The 17,686-nt window shown below is 46.4% G+C and overlaps 1 protein-coding gene across 4 annotated transcripts in view; it reads left to right on the top strand.

Annotated features, from left to right (window-relative positions):
• Positions 1-17,017, top strand: part of lpp (LIM domain containing preferred translocation partner in lipoma) — a 71,371-nt gene extending 54,354 nt beyond the window's left edge. For all 4 annotated transcript variants that reach the window (XM_085929145.1, XM_085929146.1, XM_085929147.1 and 1 more), the window contains 5 exons: positions 1,143-1,260; positions 7,427-7,596; positions 15,140-15,318; positions 15,419-15,539; positions 15,660-17,017. In XM_085929145.1, the coding sequence (XP_085785271.1) occupies positions 1,143-1,260; positions 7,427-7,596; positions 15,140-15,318; positions 15,419-15,539; positions 15,660-15,788 (717 nt within the window). In that variant the 3' untranslated portion in view covers positions 15,789-17,017. The remainder of the gene's footprint in view (positions 1-1,142; positions 1,261-7,426; positions 7,597-15,139; positions 15,319-15,418; positions 15,540-15,659) is intronic.
• The last annotated feature ends 669 nt before the right edge of the window (positions 17,018-17,686 follow it).

Raw genomic sequence — 17,686 nt, forward strand, 5'->3', positions numbered from 1 at the left:
CGACTAAATCGAATAATTCCATCACCCCCAAAAAATAAAATGGTCGACGCAAAATTACATTTTTCGAGTTCCACGAGTCACACCACTCCATTGCGGAAAAATAGTCACAAAAAATTTGAAATAATTTGCAAAATTTCAAGTATATGATCACAAACAAAGCTAGCGTCAACGTTGTTAGCGCTTTAGCTAAAATGCTAACAACACTCTCCGCGGCGCTCAGCCGAATATCCACTAACCAAGAGGGCGAGCGTCTTTACACGTCGTCGTCGTTAGAAGAGCTAAAGAGCTTCCGCTCGATCCGCATCGACTGGTCTCATCCGAGATTGAAAGGAGTCAGAACCTTCTCGCCGCTCCCAAACGACTCAATTAGGGGGAACAACTGAAAGGTCACGACAGACGTCAATCCGAGGTGCGTTATTGATAATCAAAGCCGGCGTAAAGATCTGCGCGGCGAAGGTCAGAAATGCAATCGTCTCACAAAGGATGCCCAAATAAGCATGAGCGGAAATGTCAAACACCATTTCTTTATCCTCTCTCTGTATGTATCTATGCGTTCTATTTTCTATCGTGCAATGTGGCGGTTACCGAGATTCAGTGACAAGCAATGAATTTTCAAGTTTAAATTCAATTTTATTCTTTCGTCGATTATTTCTTGTCATTGTGTTTATCGCTATTGTGCCAGGCGACGGCACGAGTTCAAGCACCGTGCGAATACGTCCTTGCGCAAATGAACAGCTCAAGAGAATTTTCCGTCTTTTGTGTGATTTGATTTTTTTTTTAGTTTTTTTTTTTTTTTAAGCCTTTCGCAAGGTTGAATCAGGGTCGTCCTTTGTACCGCGCGCGGCAAGACGTAAGCGACCTCCTCGTAGCACCCCGTCGGGGCCTGATCCAGGGTCAGCTCTCTCTCTCGCGATGGGGGGGAGACGCACTAACACCGGCATGAATGCAAATTGCACTCGCTGACTTTAACCTTCAGGCAGCGCTTCATTTACGTGCGTTGGTACGTGAGTGCAGTAATTCCAAACTTTCAATTACGAACCACAAACAAACCTCAGGTGATGCTCAGCAGCCAGGTGGAAACCGAAGCAGGTCTTGATGACTCAGCATTTATGGTTTCAACTTCCTGTTTGTGTTTCTTTCAGAGCGGCGGCCCAGGAAGCGGCGGCGGACCCCCCGCCGCCCACCCCGAGGACGAACTGGAGCGCCTGACCAAAAAGATGCTCTTTGACATGGACCACCCTCCGTCCGAGGAATACTTTGGTAAGTGTTTAGTCGCTTTTTGACATTGTGGATTATTTCGAGTCGTTTTTCTTTCGCTCTGTTACGCGAGATTTATTTTTTATTTTTTTATTTTTTCCTTCTGAGGTGTTTGATAATTAATTTAGCTCTCGCTTTCATAAATAAAAATATAACTGCCAGGATTAAACGTTAATACTCTTTCGGGGATTGAACGAGGATTCTCGGCATTTATACGTGGCTGATATTTTCCCGCCCTCTCTCCCCTCCGGAGCCTTTAATCCCCCTCGGGGGTGGTGGCGGGGCGGGTAGGCTGCTGTCGCCTCACGTGCCCATTAGATGGCTGGCGGTGGCGTGTAGGTGTATTATAATATTAGCGCTGCCGGGGACTTTTATTTAAACTGCTTCTGCTTAGACAGCCCATGTTGATGAAGACCTTAATTGCCTGCTTGGCTTAAGCACAGCAGAAAAATGACCCTCAAAACCTCGCTGGCCTCAATTAATATTTTTTTCCGGTGGCGTGCCGACATGCCAGTTGACGGATGGGCCGCGTGTCAGCTGAGATTGCCGTTTAAATGGTTTCCTTTGACGACGTAAAAATGAATTATGATGTCGCGAGAAGCTATGCCCAAAAGCTCAGGGGTTTTACATTTGGGTTAGAAGTCAAAAAGTACAAAAAAAACAAACTGCGCATTGATAACCGATCACGATTGCTACTTGGAGCTTAATGAACCCCTGTAAACCGGGATCATGAAAAGATTAAGAAGGTGAGAGCGGCAACTCATTAGCAGAGTCGGTTGGCCGTCCATTGAGAGACCCCCGCTAACAACCCCCCCCCCCCCCTTCAGACACGGTCACTACGGCAACCTTAAGATCCATCACTTAAGTCTGCTATGTTTTCCGGAGCCAGTCCCAGAGCGTGAGACTTTTGTAATTACAAAGAATGTAATAGCGTATAAGCCTGTGCTCACTTTGTTTTAAGAGTATGAAGAGGGAGGGGGGCTGACAGGGGGGGCTGGCGGTCGCCGAGACCCTGGGGTAAGTAATTAACGAGATTAATCAAAGTAGGCCCGTCATTTGGACCGAATGGTCTTCTTTGCCCAGCAAAGTTCCATCGCTATTGCCGGGGTCTTTGATGAAGTTGAAACGGCGCCGTCTCATTGGTCCACTGGGCCTTTGTTGAATTGAATTAATGTTAAAGGCTTTCGATGTAAAAAGTCCCGCTCACTATTCTGTAAAACTGTACTCTAATCAACTCTGTAACAACTCTAAATTTGAGATGAATGCTTTTGGAAAAGAATCCGTTTCAATCGTTATGACCCCCCCCCCTTCCTCGATAATGTGATTCCCATTTGAAATGCGTTTTTAACCAAAATCCTCTTCCCATTCAGAAGAAATAAATATATCTCTTACAATGAACAATTTGTTTCGGTTCGGGCTAAAATTAAGGCAAACGAACAATGAATTAATAAAACCTAGCCTCATAAGCAACGAGGCCTCACGGTGTTTGCATTTTAGCTAACGGGCTAACAACAACAACACAATATTTTGCCAATAACTAGTGGGAAATTGTCAATTGGCAAGTCGGTGTTTCACGAGCGTGATCAAGTACTCTTGATCTGGAAAAACCTAAAAATGAAAGCGCGTGGCAAAAAAGTGAAGATGCTAGCATCTTTGATTTAGAGTCTTAGATTAGATCGGAGTAATCTGAAGGAGCCTCTTGTACAAATGTCATCATCCGTCATGTCTAATCCACTTAGCCGCTGCGTAGGTGTACGGTGCGTGTGCGCTGAAGTTTGTGTGTGTGTGTGTTTGTGTGTGTGTGTGTGTGTGTGTGTGTGTGTGTGTGTGTGTGTGTGTGTGTATGCGCCATGCCGGCAAATCTAATTGGAAGCAGCAGCGGCTGTACAAATTCCCCGGCATTTGTACTTATGTTGTTGTCGCTACAATGCTGTCAAGCAAAAACCAGGACAAAAAACTGAATAATTGAAAAAGGATGAGCGGCTCTGCATTATTTACAATTAGCGATGGTGGTGTTTTATTTCCTTTGCTTTGTGTTTGCTTTTAATGCGGGAATTTCTCTTTCTTTTATCTGATTGTGCGTATTGTCACCTGAGATTTTTTTTCATGTGACAGTTGAGTGAGTTGGTTGGTTGGCAGTTTTTGTTTTGCCATGGACCAGGTGAGGTGAGCTTTTTCTTTTTTTTTCTTTTTTATTTGTATCGTGGAATACGGAAAGCGGGAAACATATTGCCGTTTTTCCGGGAAATGTCAGGCGTCATAATTCATGAGACACCTTGCATGAAATGTTGATGAGCAATCTTGGAAGACTTCGGACGCGGGATCAGCAGAGGTAATTGGGTCAGGCGCAAGTTTTTGCTTTTTATTTTTTTTTGCCGACCGTATTAATAGAGGCCTTCTTTAGACAGCGGCTCATCCGACGCCCCTCAGCAGCCTCTCGGGAGTTTGCTTTTAGGTGCTGCCTGGCTTGTCACCACGACGAGACATATCACTAAAATCAAACATCACAACCCGAAATGCAGACGTATATAGACACAAGTTGCTGTCAAATGCTTTATTTATTTTTTTATTCCCCCCCCACCACCACCACCACCACCTTTAATCTGCTTACAGGCCCTCTAGTTGTTTCCTCTTTTTATTCCTATTTAAGGATTTCCTCAATCACAGCATTGCCTCTTTGTCATGCTGTGCAAACATGTGTGCGTGTATGTGTGCGTGTGCACATTATTATGATGCGGCTGGAAGGAGGTCACCCAGCAGCCGGGGGCACCGGGGGCCATCAGTCTGGTGACATGGCAGCTCTCTCCTCTTAAACCCGGCATCAGTGTCCGACCACCTACACTGGATTAGCATGCAGTGAGAGTGTGTGTGTGTGTGTGTGTGTGTGTGTGTGTGTGTGTGTGTGTGTGTGTGTGTGTGTGGCTGCCAAAAGGCCAAAAGAAAGCACACAATGGCCGCCGTGCATGATCTATTGGTATGCTGTTCAAACCAGGAAGTCGTCCCCTTCCTAAATTTGAAAAGCCCGATTGACCGCTCCAAATCGCCCAGGGTGATTATCTATTTTTTTTGCTTTGTCCTGGGACAAAAAGGTCTCCGCCCACTTTTCCATCTCCGACGATGTAATCCGCAGCATCAGCTCTGCTTTCTAGTTTCTGCGTCGCCGTGTGCCAGCGCTTCTCTTGTCCTCTCTTGCCTTCCCTTTTTTCGGCGACCCGAGCCTGCGCTTCTTCCTTTCCTTCTGCCCCCCACTCGCTCTCTCACTGTCTTTCTGGCAGCGGTTCATGCGAGGTGACCGCCCCCACTTCCCCCCTCCTCGTCGTCTTCCCCCCCCCGGGCCGAGGCGCTCGCCGGCGCTCCTGCCTCGTTGAGACAGCTTCAGTCAGGCTTGCAAGATCAGCTGGCGTGCGAGCGCACGCCAGGCTGCCGGGCGCTCACGTTGTTGCTAGATTTCATTTGTGAGCGAGTGTTTGACCTCGGGAGTGTGCAGACATCTGCATGCTCACGCACGCAAGCACACACAGGGAGAAAGAAACAGCCGCTAAACACACACACACACACACACAAAGTCACCTGTTCCCTGCCTCGACTCCACGCCGACCCGCTCTTCAAACGTGTAAGCTACACTCGGCTCCCGACCGCTAATGTCGAGTGGCACGGGTCGGGCTGCTGTTTGCTGACACTGGCAATGAGATTAAAGGCGGGGGTTACGGAGAGCGCAAAGAGGCGGCCATGATGGCCTGTGACAGGCCGCGCCGCTTTGGGGCGAGCCCACGCCGACGCCCAACGGCAAGCTAAAGCCGCCTTACACGTGAATGTGATGCGTTGTTTTCATGATGGACTTCCTCTTTTGCAAAAATAAATTTTGATCTTTGTGAGAATTGTTTGTTTTGGTAGCCCCGATGTCATCATTGCTGGATTGTAGTCGGAGTCGTATTCCGCTTTTTGTTGAGTTTGGCTGCAGACGTCGGCGTGGCCTCGCAAGGGTTGCGCCAGCGAGAACGTCGTTCTTCATTTTCACACAAGTGGCGGGAAATAAAGTTTTCCCTCTCCCACAAGAAAAAGTTGTGTGCGTGCGAACGCTCTCGCCTTTTTTTTTCTTTTTTTTTTTCCTCCCTTTACACGCCGCGTCTTTGATTTGCGAGGATGTAAGATCAAATTGAGGCGCGAGTGTGCGCTCCCTCACTGCCTTGATATCACCGTGTGCATTTGTGTGTGTGTGTCGGGGGGGGGGGACACGCATACCAAAAAACAAAAGAAGACTTTCCTGCCACTCAACAGCCGTCCCCCCCCCCCCAAAAAAAACGCCATCTCCTTGTCACTGCCGATACATTAGAAATCAATTATTAATGGCCCAGAGTCAGGGTCTCTTTAATCTTTGCCTTTTATCCAATTAAATTGTCTTAGCATCGGCAGGCGGCTCGCGGGATACGTGCGCAAAAAAAAAAAAGGATTTTCTCTTCTTCTTTTTTGACTTTGGCACAGAAGAGACACTTCTGAGGCGGCAAGAATGAAAGCAAAGAGAGCGAGTCAAGTGTAAATGAAGCTCCCGCCCTCCCCGTCACACTTGCGTTGCTTGTACAGGAAACATTTGAAGTGGAGACATTAAGGCTTCCATTCTCTTCCGCTCGGGACAGCTCGGGCTTTCTTTCATGATTCCTTGATGCGCCCCGCCGCCGATGGTTGGAAAGTGTTTGGGTCGGTCGCCGTCCGTCCGTCGGGGTAAATAATCACGGCACGTCTTGGCGGTTTGCGAATTATTCATGTGAGACGTATCTTCACGCGAAAGCCATTTGTTTCGCCATCATACAAAAAAAGTTGCGCGCTTCCCGCAAAAGTCTTACTCTGCCGGGAAGACAAATGGGATTGTTCACTTTTGAAGGGAATTTTGTTTCTGAAGAATACTTCCATTTTAAGCATTGCCGAATAGAAAATCTCAATTTTGTGATTCATGAGACAAAAAACTGAAAAAAATACAAATTTTAAAGAAGAAAATAAAACAAATGAGAATTTCCACGAGGTTCTTGCTCGCTGTTTAAAAGCGAGAGCCCCGCGTGACACGTTTGGCATTCCCATCAGCTCACCGGAGATGGCCTGTGATCCCCAGCCGCTAACACACACGCACACATTCACGATTCTGTCGACACCCACGTGCTCCCACGAGACGAGCCTTCTCTCCTTTGTTGAATTTGCCTCCCTTTCCACACAATCTGTACCGCTGCCACACTTGAGGCGCCAAGGCAACTCATGATTGCCGTGATCATTTGACAAAAATTTCAAAAAGTTCAAACATTATGAACTTTTTCGTTCATGAGCAATTTTCCACTGAAATTGTCAGTGTCCACTGAAATGGTTTCAAAACAAATCCGATCTTTTGTCACAGCCGACGTTCCCATTAGCTCACTTTGGTAATCCTATCAGTGACTTCATCGAAATGAGAAGTTGCACAACGTCGCTACCTGGCAAATATCAACATCAGATGGCGGCACAAACGCTTGCGTGGCTGCCAATCATCAGCCAAATCGTCCCAAAACAAAGAAGCGGAATTAATCAAACGTGCCCGACGTCGGAGATGGCATCGCTCGTCAGATGTGTCAAAAAAGAAACCGTTCTCTGATATCTCTTTCAAGGCTATTATTGTCAGATAGCGCTAATGAAATAGACAGTGGCCTTAATTGGGCGCACAGATAAGTGCCATTGAGTGGAGGACATCTTAAAGCCAATTAAAGATATCGCCCACGCAATTAAAGATATCCAAATGCCACACCAGCGCGCAATCGGGCTATTTTGCCCGCAATCGTATCTCGTAGCTCGTGACCCCTTTAAAAAGTTTGTTTTATCGCAGCCACACTTTTATTCTCTTTTGTCGCTTGGCTTTGTGGGATTACGTCGAAGCCGCGCACACGCCCAAAGCCGACTTTGGGAAGTCGAGTCAAATGATGTGATCGTTTGGGCAAAATTTGTATCCACTTTTATTTCTCAAAATGTATCTTTCTCAGACTTTTTTTCTCACTAGTTTCAAAATATTTTTTTTTAAAAACAAGGACTTGAAGAAGTTTGTCTTCAGCGTCATCGCAACTGGTGTCCCGCTTACGACGACTCACTAAATTGCGCGAGCGTGATGTTTACTGCCAATTTGCTCGTGACCTTGAATTCATCGCCTTTCCCCCAGGGCGCTGCGCCAGCTGTGGGGAGAACGTGGTGGGCGAGGGCACCGGCTGCACGGCCATGGATCAGGTCTTCCACGTGGACTGCTTCGTGTGCATGACCTGCAGCGGCAAGCTGCGCGGCAAACCCTTCTACGCCGTCGACAAGAAGGCCTACTGCGAGCCCTGCTATGTGGTGAGTTGACCTTTTAAATAGCCACATTGACCGCTGCCATTTCAAAAAAACATCATTATATTATTATATATTTTATTTTTTAGATTATTATTATCATTATTCTTACATTCTCTTATTAAATGTATTATTTTATATTATTTTTTTATATATTATTATCACATTCTCTTATTATATGTATTATATTTCATTAAGGGCAGTTTTGAATTATACCATTTTGAAACAATGTCCACATGTGTTCAAATGAGTGGAGGGGGGGTGACAAAGTTGCTACAACTTGCCTAAATAATGATCTCGGTTTCTTTTGGACTCAATTTTCCCTTTTTTTTTTCTTCATGTTTTGATCGAGCCGATGCTATCTGCAAGTCGATGGCGGCGGCGGCGTGCCGCTAAGCCTGGCGTTCCACCGCGCTTTGTGTATTTAATAAATGTCAAAAGCATTTTAATTAGCTTTGCCGAACTGATAAGGAGGAGAAGAAAGAAGAGTTTGAATTCTTCTGATGGCTTCCGGGGTGGAAATGTTTGATTTGGATTGTGCTGTCTCCTGCATCGACACTGATGCAATTTACAAGCGGCGGTGTGACGCGCCACTAATTACCGGAAGAAGTCGTCAGTCACTTTTAGTTCAAAGCACTTAGTCGAATACGAACCTCCACTGGAATACTTCAGGTGTTTTAGGGTTAGGGGTCGGAGGTTTGGGTGGGGGGGGGGGTTAAATACAAAATCAATGTGCCAAAGAAACACAAGTCGATCTTCTTATTTGGTTTTCATTGAAATGGGCGTGGCCGTTGAAGGTGTTTGCCGGCCGGCCGGCCGCCTCTCTTAAATCTTCCCCCTTTTTTGCGAGGCACTCACGGCGATTGTGCCCGTCTCTCCTGGAACTTCTCCAAGCGGGATAATTGAGCAACTTTTATTTATGCATTTCATCAGCATAAATGTTCTTCTGGCGCCGGATCAAAAAGCGCGGCGCGGAAAATGGGAAAAATTCCTTAATGGACGTTGTTCCTCCTCCTTTTATTCCCATCCCGCCGGCATCTCCCATGCCATTACGACAACTCCAAAAGTCTACCTTCAGTTCATTTCCGATGGTTCAGTCGGCTTTTCCTGCCTGGGTTCACTTTGCATGGCTTCAGTTACCGAAAGAAAAGTGTTGCGTCTCGATATATCTGTTCGGCGTATGAAAGAAACTGATGATAAAAGCCACTGTATGAGGATATTATGCAGTGTCTCTGTGACAAATGACCTTGGCGTACTCGCACGCACACGCACGCACGCACGGTGTAGTCGTGTGTGTTTTGTGTAATGCTAATCCTGTCATCTTGTTGTAGTGCACTTAATCAACTTGTGACAACACATTGAGCTGCTTAAAGGCCTTGTCGCGCTCCTCAAATGGAGGCGCAATCCGCATTAGCCCCAATCCCGCAGATTAACACCGTTTAAACTTGATGCCGCCATTATTCAACGGTGAGACCTTTTATCCGCACTGTCGCACTTTTATCCATCCTAAAAAAAAATCCTCTTCCCCCCCCCCCCTCCCGTTTTTAATATTATCGCAGCGAAATGTCCATACTTGCTTTTAATCCCTTTTAAATACCTTCACAGACTGTCTGTGTCCTGCCGAGAAACTGCACAGTCAACTTCTCCCTCAAGCCATGTTGGTTGATGTTCGTATTTAGAGACCGGAAAGGTGTTGACAAAATGAATAATTAAAAAACAACAACAACAAAAAAGCCGCTCACTGTCAATAAAGCCTTTCAAGCAGAATCGGGACAGCCGTGCAGCCTAATTGTCTTTGGCAAGTGTGTTAACACGCCGCCATTTGCCATCCCATTCAAGCCGGCGCTGTCTAATTGCTGGGCTCCGTTGAGGAATTAACACATTTAATTACGTGTGAAAGTACACAAGTCAATTTCGACACAAACAGGGTATGAATATTTGATGACTCGGCAACACGGGAGTGTCTCGAGGCTCCCCGTTGCAGTCTCCGAACGCGCCGCCAAGTCCGCATGTGACGACCCGCATATCCGTCACGGGGTGGGGGGCGGTGACAGGTGTGTGTGGGCAGGAAAAAAGTCAACTCAAATTAAAATCACGCCACCGACGTCAAGACGCGGCTATGATCCTCATATCCTATCATGTCGGATTGCTTAAATGCTAACATGCTAATACGTAGCTGTGATGCTAAAGGAAGAGTGGGTGGCTGTAAGATATGTTACGGGACATGAAAATCATGCCGTACTGTCCAGTCACGTCATCTTCTGCCCGGAACCTTTTCCGTGGAGGTACGCTAGCAATTATCTCAACACAATCCCAAACTTGACAATTTTTGACGCCCGCCCCGGGCATCCTTTGGGCGTCGCGCAAACAAACTGCGACGATGACTTGAGGTGTGCGTGGGTGCGTCACACGGATGAAGGGTGATCCACGTAATGGGAAGCTCGCTCTTGGTCTCAGCGATCTTGAAATGCGTTTCCCCAAAAGATTGTGAAATTCTCAGTCTGAACGTTTGTGACGCTCCTTGACGGAATGTTCATCCGGGGTGTGAGCCGAGCTGAAGTTTCCACTTAGTTGACCCGGCCTGGCCTCTTGCGTGTTGATAAGGTACAGAATGACCGGCGGGTTCAAGAACGGCGTGGCACCGGGCCAGAGCCTCCCACCATTTATTTATTTATTTATTTTTTGCGCTTCGACCTCAACCGGATTGCATTATGTAGAGTTTAGTTTCTCTTAAAGGCGCATGCATCCGAGCCGGGTCACTCTCTGGCACTTTTGACAAACCTGTCCGGAGTGGTTCATCATGACAGTAGGCCTTCGGGTGTTAAAAGGTGTCAGGAGTGCAGCGCTCTCACTCCCGCCTCAGATACGGCGGCCCGGTACTGCCTCTCCGCCTTAGCTCCCGCTCGGCAGCTGAAAGTGAAACCCGCGTCGCCGGCTCGGACTTTCCTCTGACGTGACGGGCCGTATGTCAGGGGGTCCCTCCTTCGCAGAACAAAAGGTGGCAGGAGCGGCGCCGTCCCGCTCCGGCCCCGGCGCTGCCTCTCCGCCTTAAATCCCGCCGTGCGGCAAAAAGTGACCCCTCTGGACTTTAGGCAACGTCTCCCGCCGCGGTTGCCGAGAGAAAGTGACAAAGAGCCCGGCGGTAGTCGGCTGATGTCATGAGTGGGAGTGACATTGCGGCGGGTCAGCAGTGGGTCGCCGATATTTTCTTTCCCGCTCGCTTGCCCCCCCCCGGGCAAGGAAATATGCTTAGACAAAAAACATGAGGGAGCTTCCGCGACTCTTGTCCAAACAATGGACCCTAATAGCAACACTTTGGAGCTAGAGGCGGGACAGAATATCGGTGTATATCGTATCATTATCTCTGATATGGACGGGACGTGTACAGTCAGTGACAACTGACACAAGAGGGCGGGGCTAGTGTGTTAAATTTCCCACCAGTCAAATAATGAGTTGTTTTGGTCTGGATTTGTTGCGTCCGTCTCTACTCTCATCATCAATCATAGCGATTGGCGTGTGGCAACATGAGCCAATCATGCTAACTTGAGCATGTCCGATTCCTCGCCGTCGTGTTGGAGAAAACCTTTGATGTTATTTTGGCCGAACCGCCTTTCTTTTTTTCGTTTCGCTCCTCTTTGAGTCATCATCATCATCTGTTCTTCATTTCATCTCCTCAAACGTCCTTCTCACAAACAGCACAAGAGGCTTGTTTGTCAAGCTTCGTTAAGTCACCTACACCCTTTTTTTTTTCTTGCCGAGGTGACTCATCCATCCGGCATTTTGTCCCGTCTTTCCTCCGGTCGCTCGCTCGCTCCCTCATTCGCTGGTCCCATAGCAGTAAAGCCAGGCACTGAGCAGACGCGGCACTGAATCAGCTCAGCAGTAAATTTAGCGGCAAGCGAGTTCATCCTGCCAGGTCATAAATCGCGTGCAAAGCGCAGCCTGCCTCCCGTCAGCCCCGATCGGCCTCGCGGAAAACACGACGGGGAAAGAAAAAACAGAAACGCTAGGTGTAAAATGTGTGTCAAAGGAGGAGAGATGAAGTTATTCCCCCCGCTTTGGAACACCGCTGTGTTATCATATGCGGGAAATCGGTGATGCAATCCCGAGCGGTTTTCACATCACGGCAAAGAAAGAAAAAAGTCTGACGCAGATGTCGGGATGTTTAAATCACGGCGAATAAGCAGATGGAGGCAGCAGGGGTTCCTTCAATCATTGTTAGCATTTCAGGCTCTCTGTTTGGACGCCGGCACGTGTCAATCATTCCAAAAGCTCCGCTTGTCAAAGCAGGAAAGTTAAAAGAAAGCTTTGCAGATGTGAGGAATTTTATTAGAGTTCAATTCCACACATTTTTTTTAATTAACTAATCAAAATTATTTTGAATACACCTATTACATTTATATTTTGGGAAATTATATTCCAATAAATGATTAAATAAATTTCATAATTAAATTGTACAATGCTTAATTCAAATCAAACATTTGGGGGGTTGAATTGTTTGGGTCATATATACTGAAACAAACAACAATTTTACATAACTTTATCAATATTGTTTTTAGACATTGAAATAACATACACTTAATAATATTTTAACAGATTTAATGTCAAATGATTGTCAAGGTTTATGCATGACAGAGAATTTGACCTCCGTTAGCTCCTCATGTGTAGTTTTATTAACAGTGGCCAAGAGGCACTTCTCATTGGAGCCGCTCACCTGTCAATCATTTCAGCATCACCACAGATCTCAGCCCCATCATCAAGTGTGTCAAAAAGCAAACGCGGAGTTCTTCTTCTCGTGTTTTTTTTACGCGAGTATTTTACTGCAGGAAATTGGTGATGCAAGTTTTCACGTTATGCAATCGCCAGCGGTTTTAACATCACAGCGGCAGCAAGGAGAGAAGGGGAAAAAAAAGGAAGAGAGCGAGCTTGAATGTCGGGACGTATGAATCACGGAGGAGTCGAGCAATAATTCCAAACATTTGGCGGGCGGGTGCAGCAGCATTTCGCACGGAACAACATTGAATTCGTTTTATTTTGGTAACCATGTTAGACAGCCTCATTAAGACGCCATCATTATGTCCGACCACATTTATTTTTAGTTTGCTTCTAATGTAGTTAAGAAGTGCAACATGAAGCAGGACAGAAATGAGCTCAATGACCTTCCTTCAGTGCAATTTAAAATTGTTGTATTATTATTAGGCCATTTGAATCCCGTTGCTAACCGAAACAGCAGCACCTACAGACGTCCCCGCCCACATTATCCAGTTCCAAGTCGGGCCCGAGTGTCACCAAAACACATGCTTGCTCCATTTTAACTTCCCCGCTGCACGCTTTGTTTTGCCAACACGGCTCCTCGTGTCCGCCAAAAGCTGTCAGACGTCGTTTAGCGTCCGGGCCAAGTCTCTGCAGACACTGTGGGCTTTGCAGGAAGTGGGGGTGGGGGGGGTCTCCATACAATTGACTTAAAATGTGCGTTTGTGTGTGTGTGTGTGTGTGTGTGTGTGTGTGTGTGTGTGTGTGTGTGTGTGTGTGTGTGTGTGTGTGTGTGTGTGTGTGTGTGTGTGTGACCTACATTCACTTTACTGCCGAGACGTTTGTTTAGCCTTGTGGGCAAACACGCATGTGAGAGAGAGAGGAGGTGCATCGAGTCAGTCAGTATGCTTCGATACATCGCTGCAGCAGTGCTTGTATGTTGCCCTCTAGTGGCGGAGGGCATATGAAGCCCCCGCAACAGAGGCCATCCCGGGACTCGAGAGTAAAGCAAAGGGTTGGCAACAAGTGCTGCCCGTTCAAACGTGAACCCTGATATGAGTAAGCTGAGGACATCAGGGAAAAAATATCTTGGGAATTTTAGTGAGAAATTGGTTTTATTATTTATCGAGTTGTACACCAAGCCTTGGATGTATGAGCGACTTAACTGTTTTGTGCTGTTTAAAAAAAGTTTAGGCTCCGCCCCTTCAACCGACGTTGGTCACAAAAAAGCATCACATACATTTTTATTTGGGGGGGGGGGTCTTGCGAGTACTGTAGTCAGGCAGCAGGAAGTGAAATCACATGCTCCAGTTAAGCTAAACAAGGCTAAGGTATTCCCACAAGTAGAAAGCCAAGAGGTAGGGAAGGATGCGGATCAAGTAGCGTTCCTCACGTTGCTTTGGTGCCTGCGAGGTAAATAAAGCCGGCAGGCTCGCGGCATCCGGCTCATTAAAAAAGCTTTTTTATCCTTTTCCAGCTCGCACGCGGCGAGACTGCAGCATGGACATTGTTTACACACAAACGCCGCCCCGGGAGTCGTGTTGATTTCTACGAGCGTCTCGCTTTTCATGAACTCTTCCAGCCTCTCCAGGAGCGCTCGCGAGCCACGCCGCCGCCCCGCCGCCGCCGGTCCAAAACATGAAAGTCTGGCATCTCTCAGATTGCCGGGCCTCAAGATGCCGTGACCGCACGACCCAATTCTGCGCTAAATATAACATTCGGCCGGCCGGCAGGTAGATGTGAAAACGATTCAAGTAAAAACTGTTCAAATAATTCTCTTAGCCCATTAGCAATTTTTCTCTTCAATTTTTTTGTACATTAGTTCAATATGCAGATATGTTTTAGACATCACCAAAATATCATTATTTATTTATTTTTGGTTTTATGGCTACACCATAAAAGTATTGTTAATTGACTGAAAATGGGATTTTTTTTTAATAGATGATTTCATAATTTAATATATAATATATTCGATACATTCAGGTTCAAACGAATGGTGTGTCCTCGGTGACCTCAGTAAGGTGTGACACCATGTGACCTGACAAGCTACTCCCCCCCCCCCCCGTGCAGGCTATGCTAGGTCGCTCATTAGCATGCAGATGCAGAATGTCAGCGCACACGCCGGCGACCGCTCCTCGTCCCGGCGCTCGGGGCCCGGCGGCGCGTGACTCTGCGCCGTGTTGGCCACACACCCACAACTGTGTTTGGAAACACTGAGGCGGCAGGATGGGCTTTGGCGGAATTCGGCGGCAGCTGAAGCGTGTGCGCTTTAGCCCGGTCGAGCACGCAAAACGGCCACGGCGGAGAACAGATCCAGGAAATGCGCAAAAGGCAACGCAGCCGTACCTGTGTCGTCTTTCCACGTTGAAATGATGGAAATGAATACATTTGAAGCTTCTTGACAACACACACACACCGCTACCTCCACCACGGGCCGCCTGCCCGAGAGTTCTGGCGGTAGAAAGCCTGCAGTCATCACAAAGTGGAAATATTTACCACCACTCTCGAGCTCCACTGTGGCTCCGAGGGCATCGGCAGCATTACCAGGCAATGTGAGGACACCCCACGCAAAAAGAACTTCACCAGACTTGACATGACCACGAGCAGTTTTAGAGGAGCAACTTTCAAATTTTGAGAAGCACTTTTTTTCCAGGGTTCACAATCTAATGGTTGTTTTTGTAAAAATAGTTTTGGGGTCATCATTCCTCAGATGTCGCGCTCTATTCCTCGTTCATTAATTGTATCGATTTTCGAAAACCGGGCCCGTGGTCTTACATGTATGCGTGTGTGTTTACAGAATACGCTGGAGACGTGCAGCATGTGCAGCAAGCCCATCATGGAGCGCATTTTGAGGGCCACGGGAAAGGCCTATCACCCTCACTGCTTCACCTGCGTGGTCTGCAAGCGCAGTTTGGACGGCGTGCCCTTCACCGTCGACGCCTCCAATCACATCCACTGCATAAACGACTTCCACAAGTGAGCTAACGTTCAATTTCAAGTCCCAAGAGTCACAATTATAAAAGTTGCGGAAGAAAATCGGCAACTAATAATGTCTTTGTTGTCGTGGTCTGAGCAGGAAGTTTGCACCTCGCTGCTGTGTGTGTTCTGAACCGATCATGCCCGCTCCCGGTCAGGAGGAGACGGTTCGTATTGTGGCTCTGGACAGAGACTTCCACGTCCACTGTTACCGCTGTGAGGTACGTACAGTATGTCCATCATACGCACCAACGTCAAAACCACACGACGCTATCACACTGTGCGGTATAGGGCTAAGCTAACGTGTTAGCATGCTAACGTCGTACGTGTTTTGGGTACAGGACTGCGGCTCTCTGCTTTCTGAGGGTGACAACCAGGGCTGTTACCCTCTGGATGGACACGTCCTTTGCAAGAACTGTAACACGGGACGCATCCAGGCGCTCTCCGCCAAGGCCACCACTGACCTCTGAACAGCCGAACAATTTTTTATTTTTTTTTCCCGCTCTTTTCGTGCTCGCTTAACTCCGCTTCCTTCTTTGACTCAATAGCACACACGTTTTGTTTTTTTCTTGCGCGCTTGGATAAATATTATAGTTATTACGACATTGTTTTACGATGAGCATCACGGTATATAATACAGTTAGTCCATCTCAGCATAAATTTGGCTAACTGGTAAATGAATTGGATTTGACTCACCAGGCTAGCTGTGCACATGGCTTAGTAGAAACTCAAATGACAAATTTACCTAAAATATTCGAAAGCGCATGTTAGCCTAGCAAGCATAACATTTAAGCCGGGAATAAAATCGATTTGGATTCCCAACAACGTGCTAGCAAATTTTTAACATTTATCGCTTTCATGCTAAGCTACTTTACTCAGTGACAAGCTGTGGACATTTTGTGATTGATGCTATCGTTAGCCTAGCGTAACATAAAAACAACTAACTGTGAGACAAACTAAATTTGTGACCATTCCAGCATTTTCTTTATCTTGTTTACGGATCCAAATCATGCTAACATTCACAGCGTGGCATTGTAGCCTTTATGAGCAATTATCCCTCCTATGCAGAAAGAATATGAAGTTTTCGCTTGTGTTATCGGAAATTTGCCACTTACATGGCTAATGTCAGTCGCATTGACACTTTATCAGAAATTTTCTGAGTTGAATATTTTTTTCTAACGAGTACAGAGCAGCGCATTCTCATCGTTATCTTTCTAACACTGTCGGTACGTCGCCGCCTAACGCTACCAACCGTGTGTGCAGTTGTCAGTATTTTTGTCCGACTTTTCATTTCCAGCGTTTATACTAAGCAAGGTGGACATTTTTTTTTACATCACAATAGAAGGTAGACGTAACCTAACTTGATCATCAAGATAGCTTACTGACAGCCTTCTAGTTCGATTCCCAAGTAAATGACACTCTTGCAAATTCCTTTATGCTGAGCTTGGCTATTTTCGCAACCAGCTGCAGACATTTCAAGTGTACAACAAGCCAGCAGAAATTTTTTTTGAGCAAGTTTGAAGCTGCCTTTAGTATAGATTAGCATGAAGACGGCGAATTGGGGGAGCGTTGTAGTTTAACTACCAAGTGTACGACACTCTCGTCCAGTCTTACCGTTGTCCGCTATTGTGCTCATCTTAATTAGCATAGGAATAGCTAAGAGAGAATTGTAATTTTCAGATTTTTTGGGGGGGGGGGGGGGGGGGGGCTTTCCAAGTGTATGACACGCTTGCAGATTCTTATCATTTCCTGTTATTATGCTAAGATAGTCTAAATTTATGACGCTAGCGCTAAATGGTCGGCACAAAATAAACAATGTAAAGCGATTATATTTTTTAAAATTTAACGTAAATGATCATTTTATTTGCTGTTGTGTTGTTAGCTTGCTGTCTTTTTGTTTCAAAAAAAGTGCCTTTCCCCCTTTGTGACCAAAGTAAACAAACAAGATGGCCACCTGACACGCAACTATACTGTATGTTCGATTTTTTTTTTTTTTTTTTCAGTAATAATAAAATAATGCAACCGCAATGCAGTCTTTCGTCGTCGTTGTTGTTGGTCGTTAGTCTGCTTATCAGTTTTTTAGTAAGCTAGCTTTTACACTCTTGTCAAAGTTAGCATTTGAACTTTTCTTTCTTTAGCTTTTTTTTTTCACTTCTTGTGTTGGGTAATATCAAGTCATTCCATGTTTCTATGTGTTTTAGTAGGTGTTGCCATGACGGGAGATTTCCTGGTCATTTTTCCTTTCCTTTTTTTTTTCTTTCTGTATTCCTTGGCTTGACGGGCTGCAAGGCAAAAAGCGCTGAGCTCGTTGTTCATGCGTTTGCGTGCAGTGCTTGAGTCGCCGGCGGCTCTCCGCTCGCTTTACTGC

This window comes from Syngnathus leptorhynchus, chromosome 13 (genome assembly GCF_054491065.1).
Source record: "Syngnathus leptorhynchus isolate UIUO chromosome 13, UIUO_Slep, whole genome shotgun sequence".
Lineage (NCBI taxonomy): Eukaryota > Metazoa > Chordata > Actinopteri > Syngnathiformes > Syngnathidae > Syngnathus > Syngnathus leptorhynchus.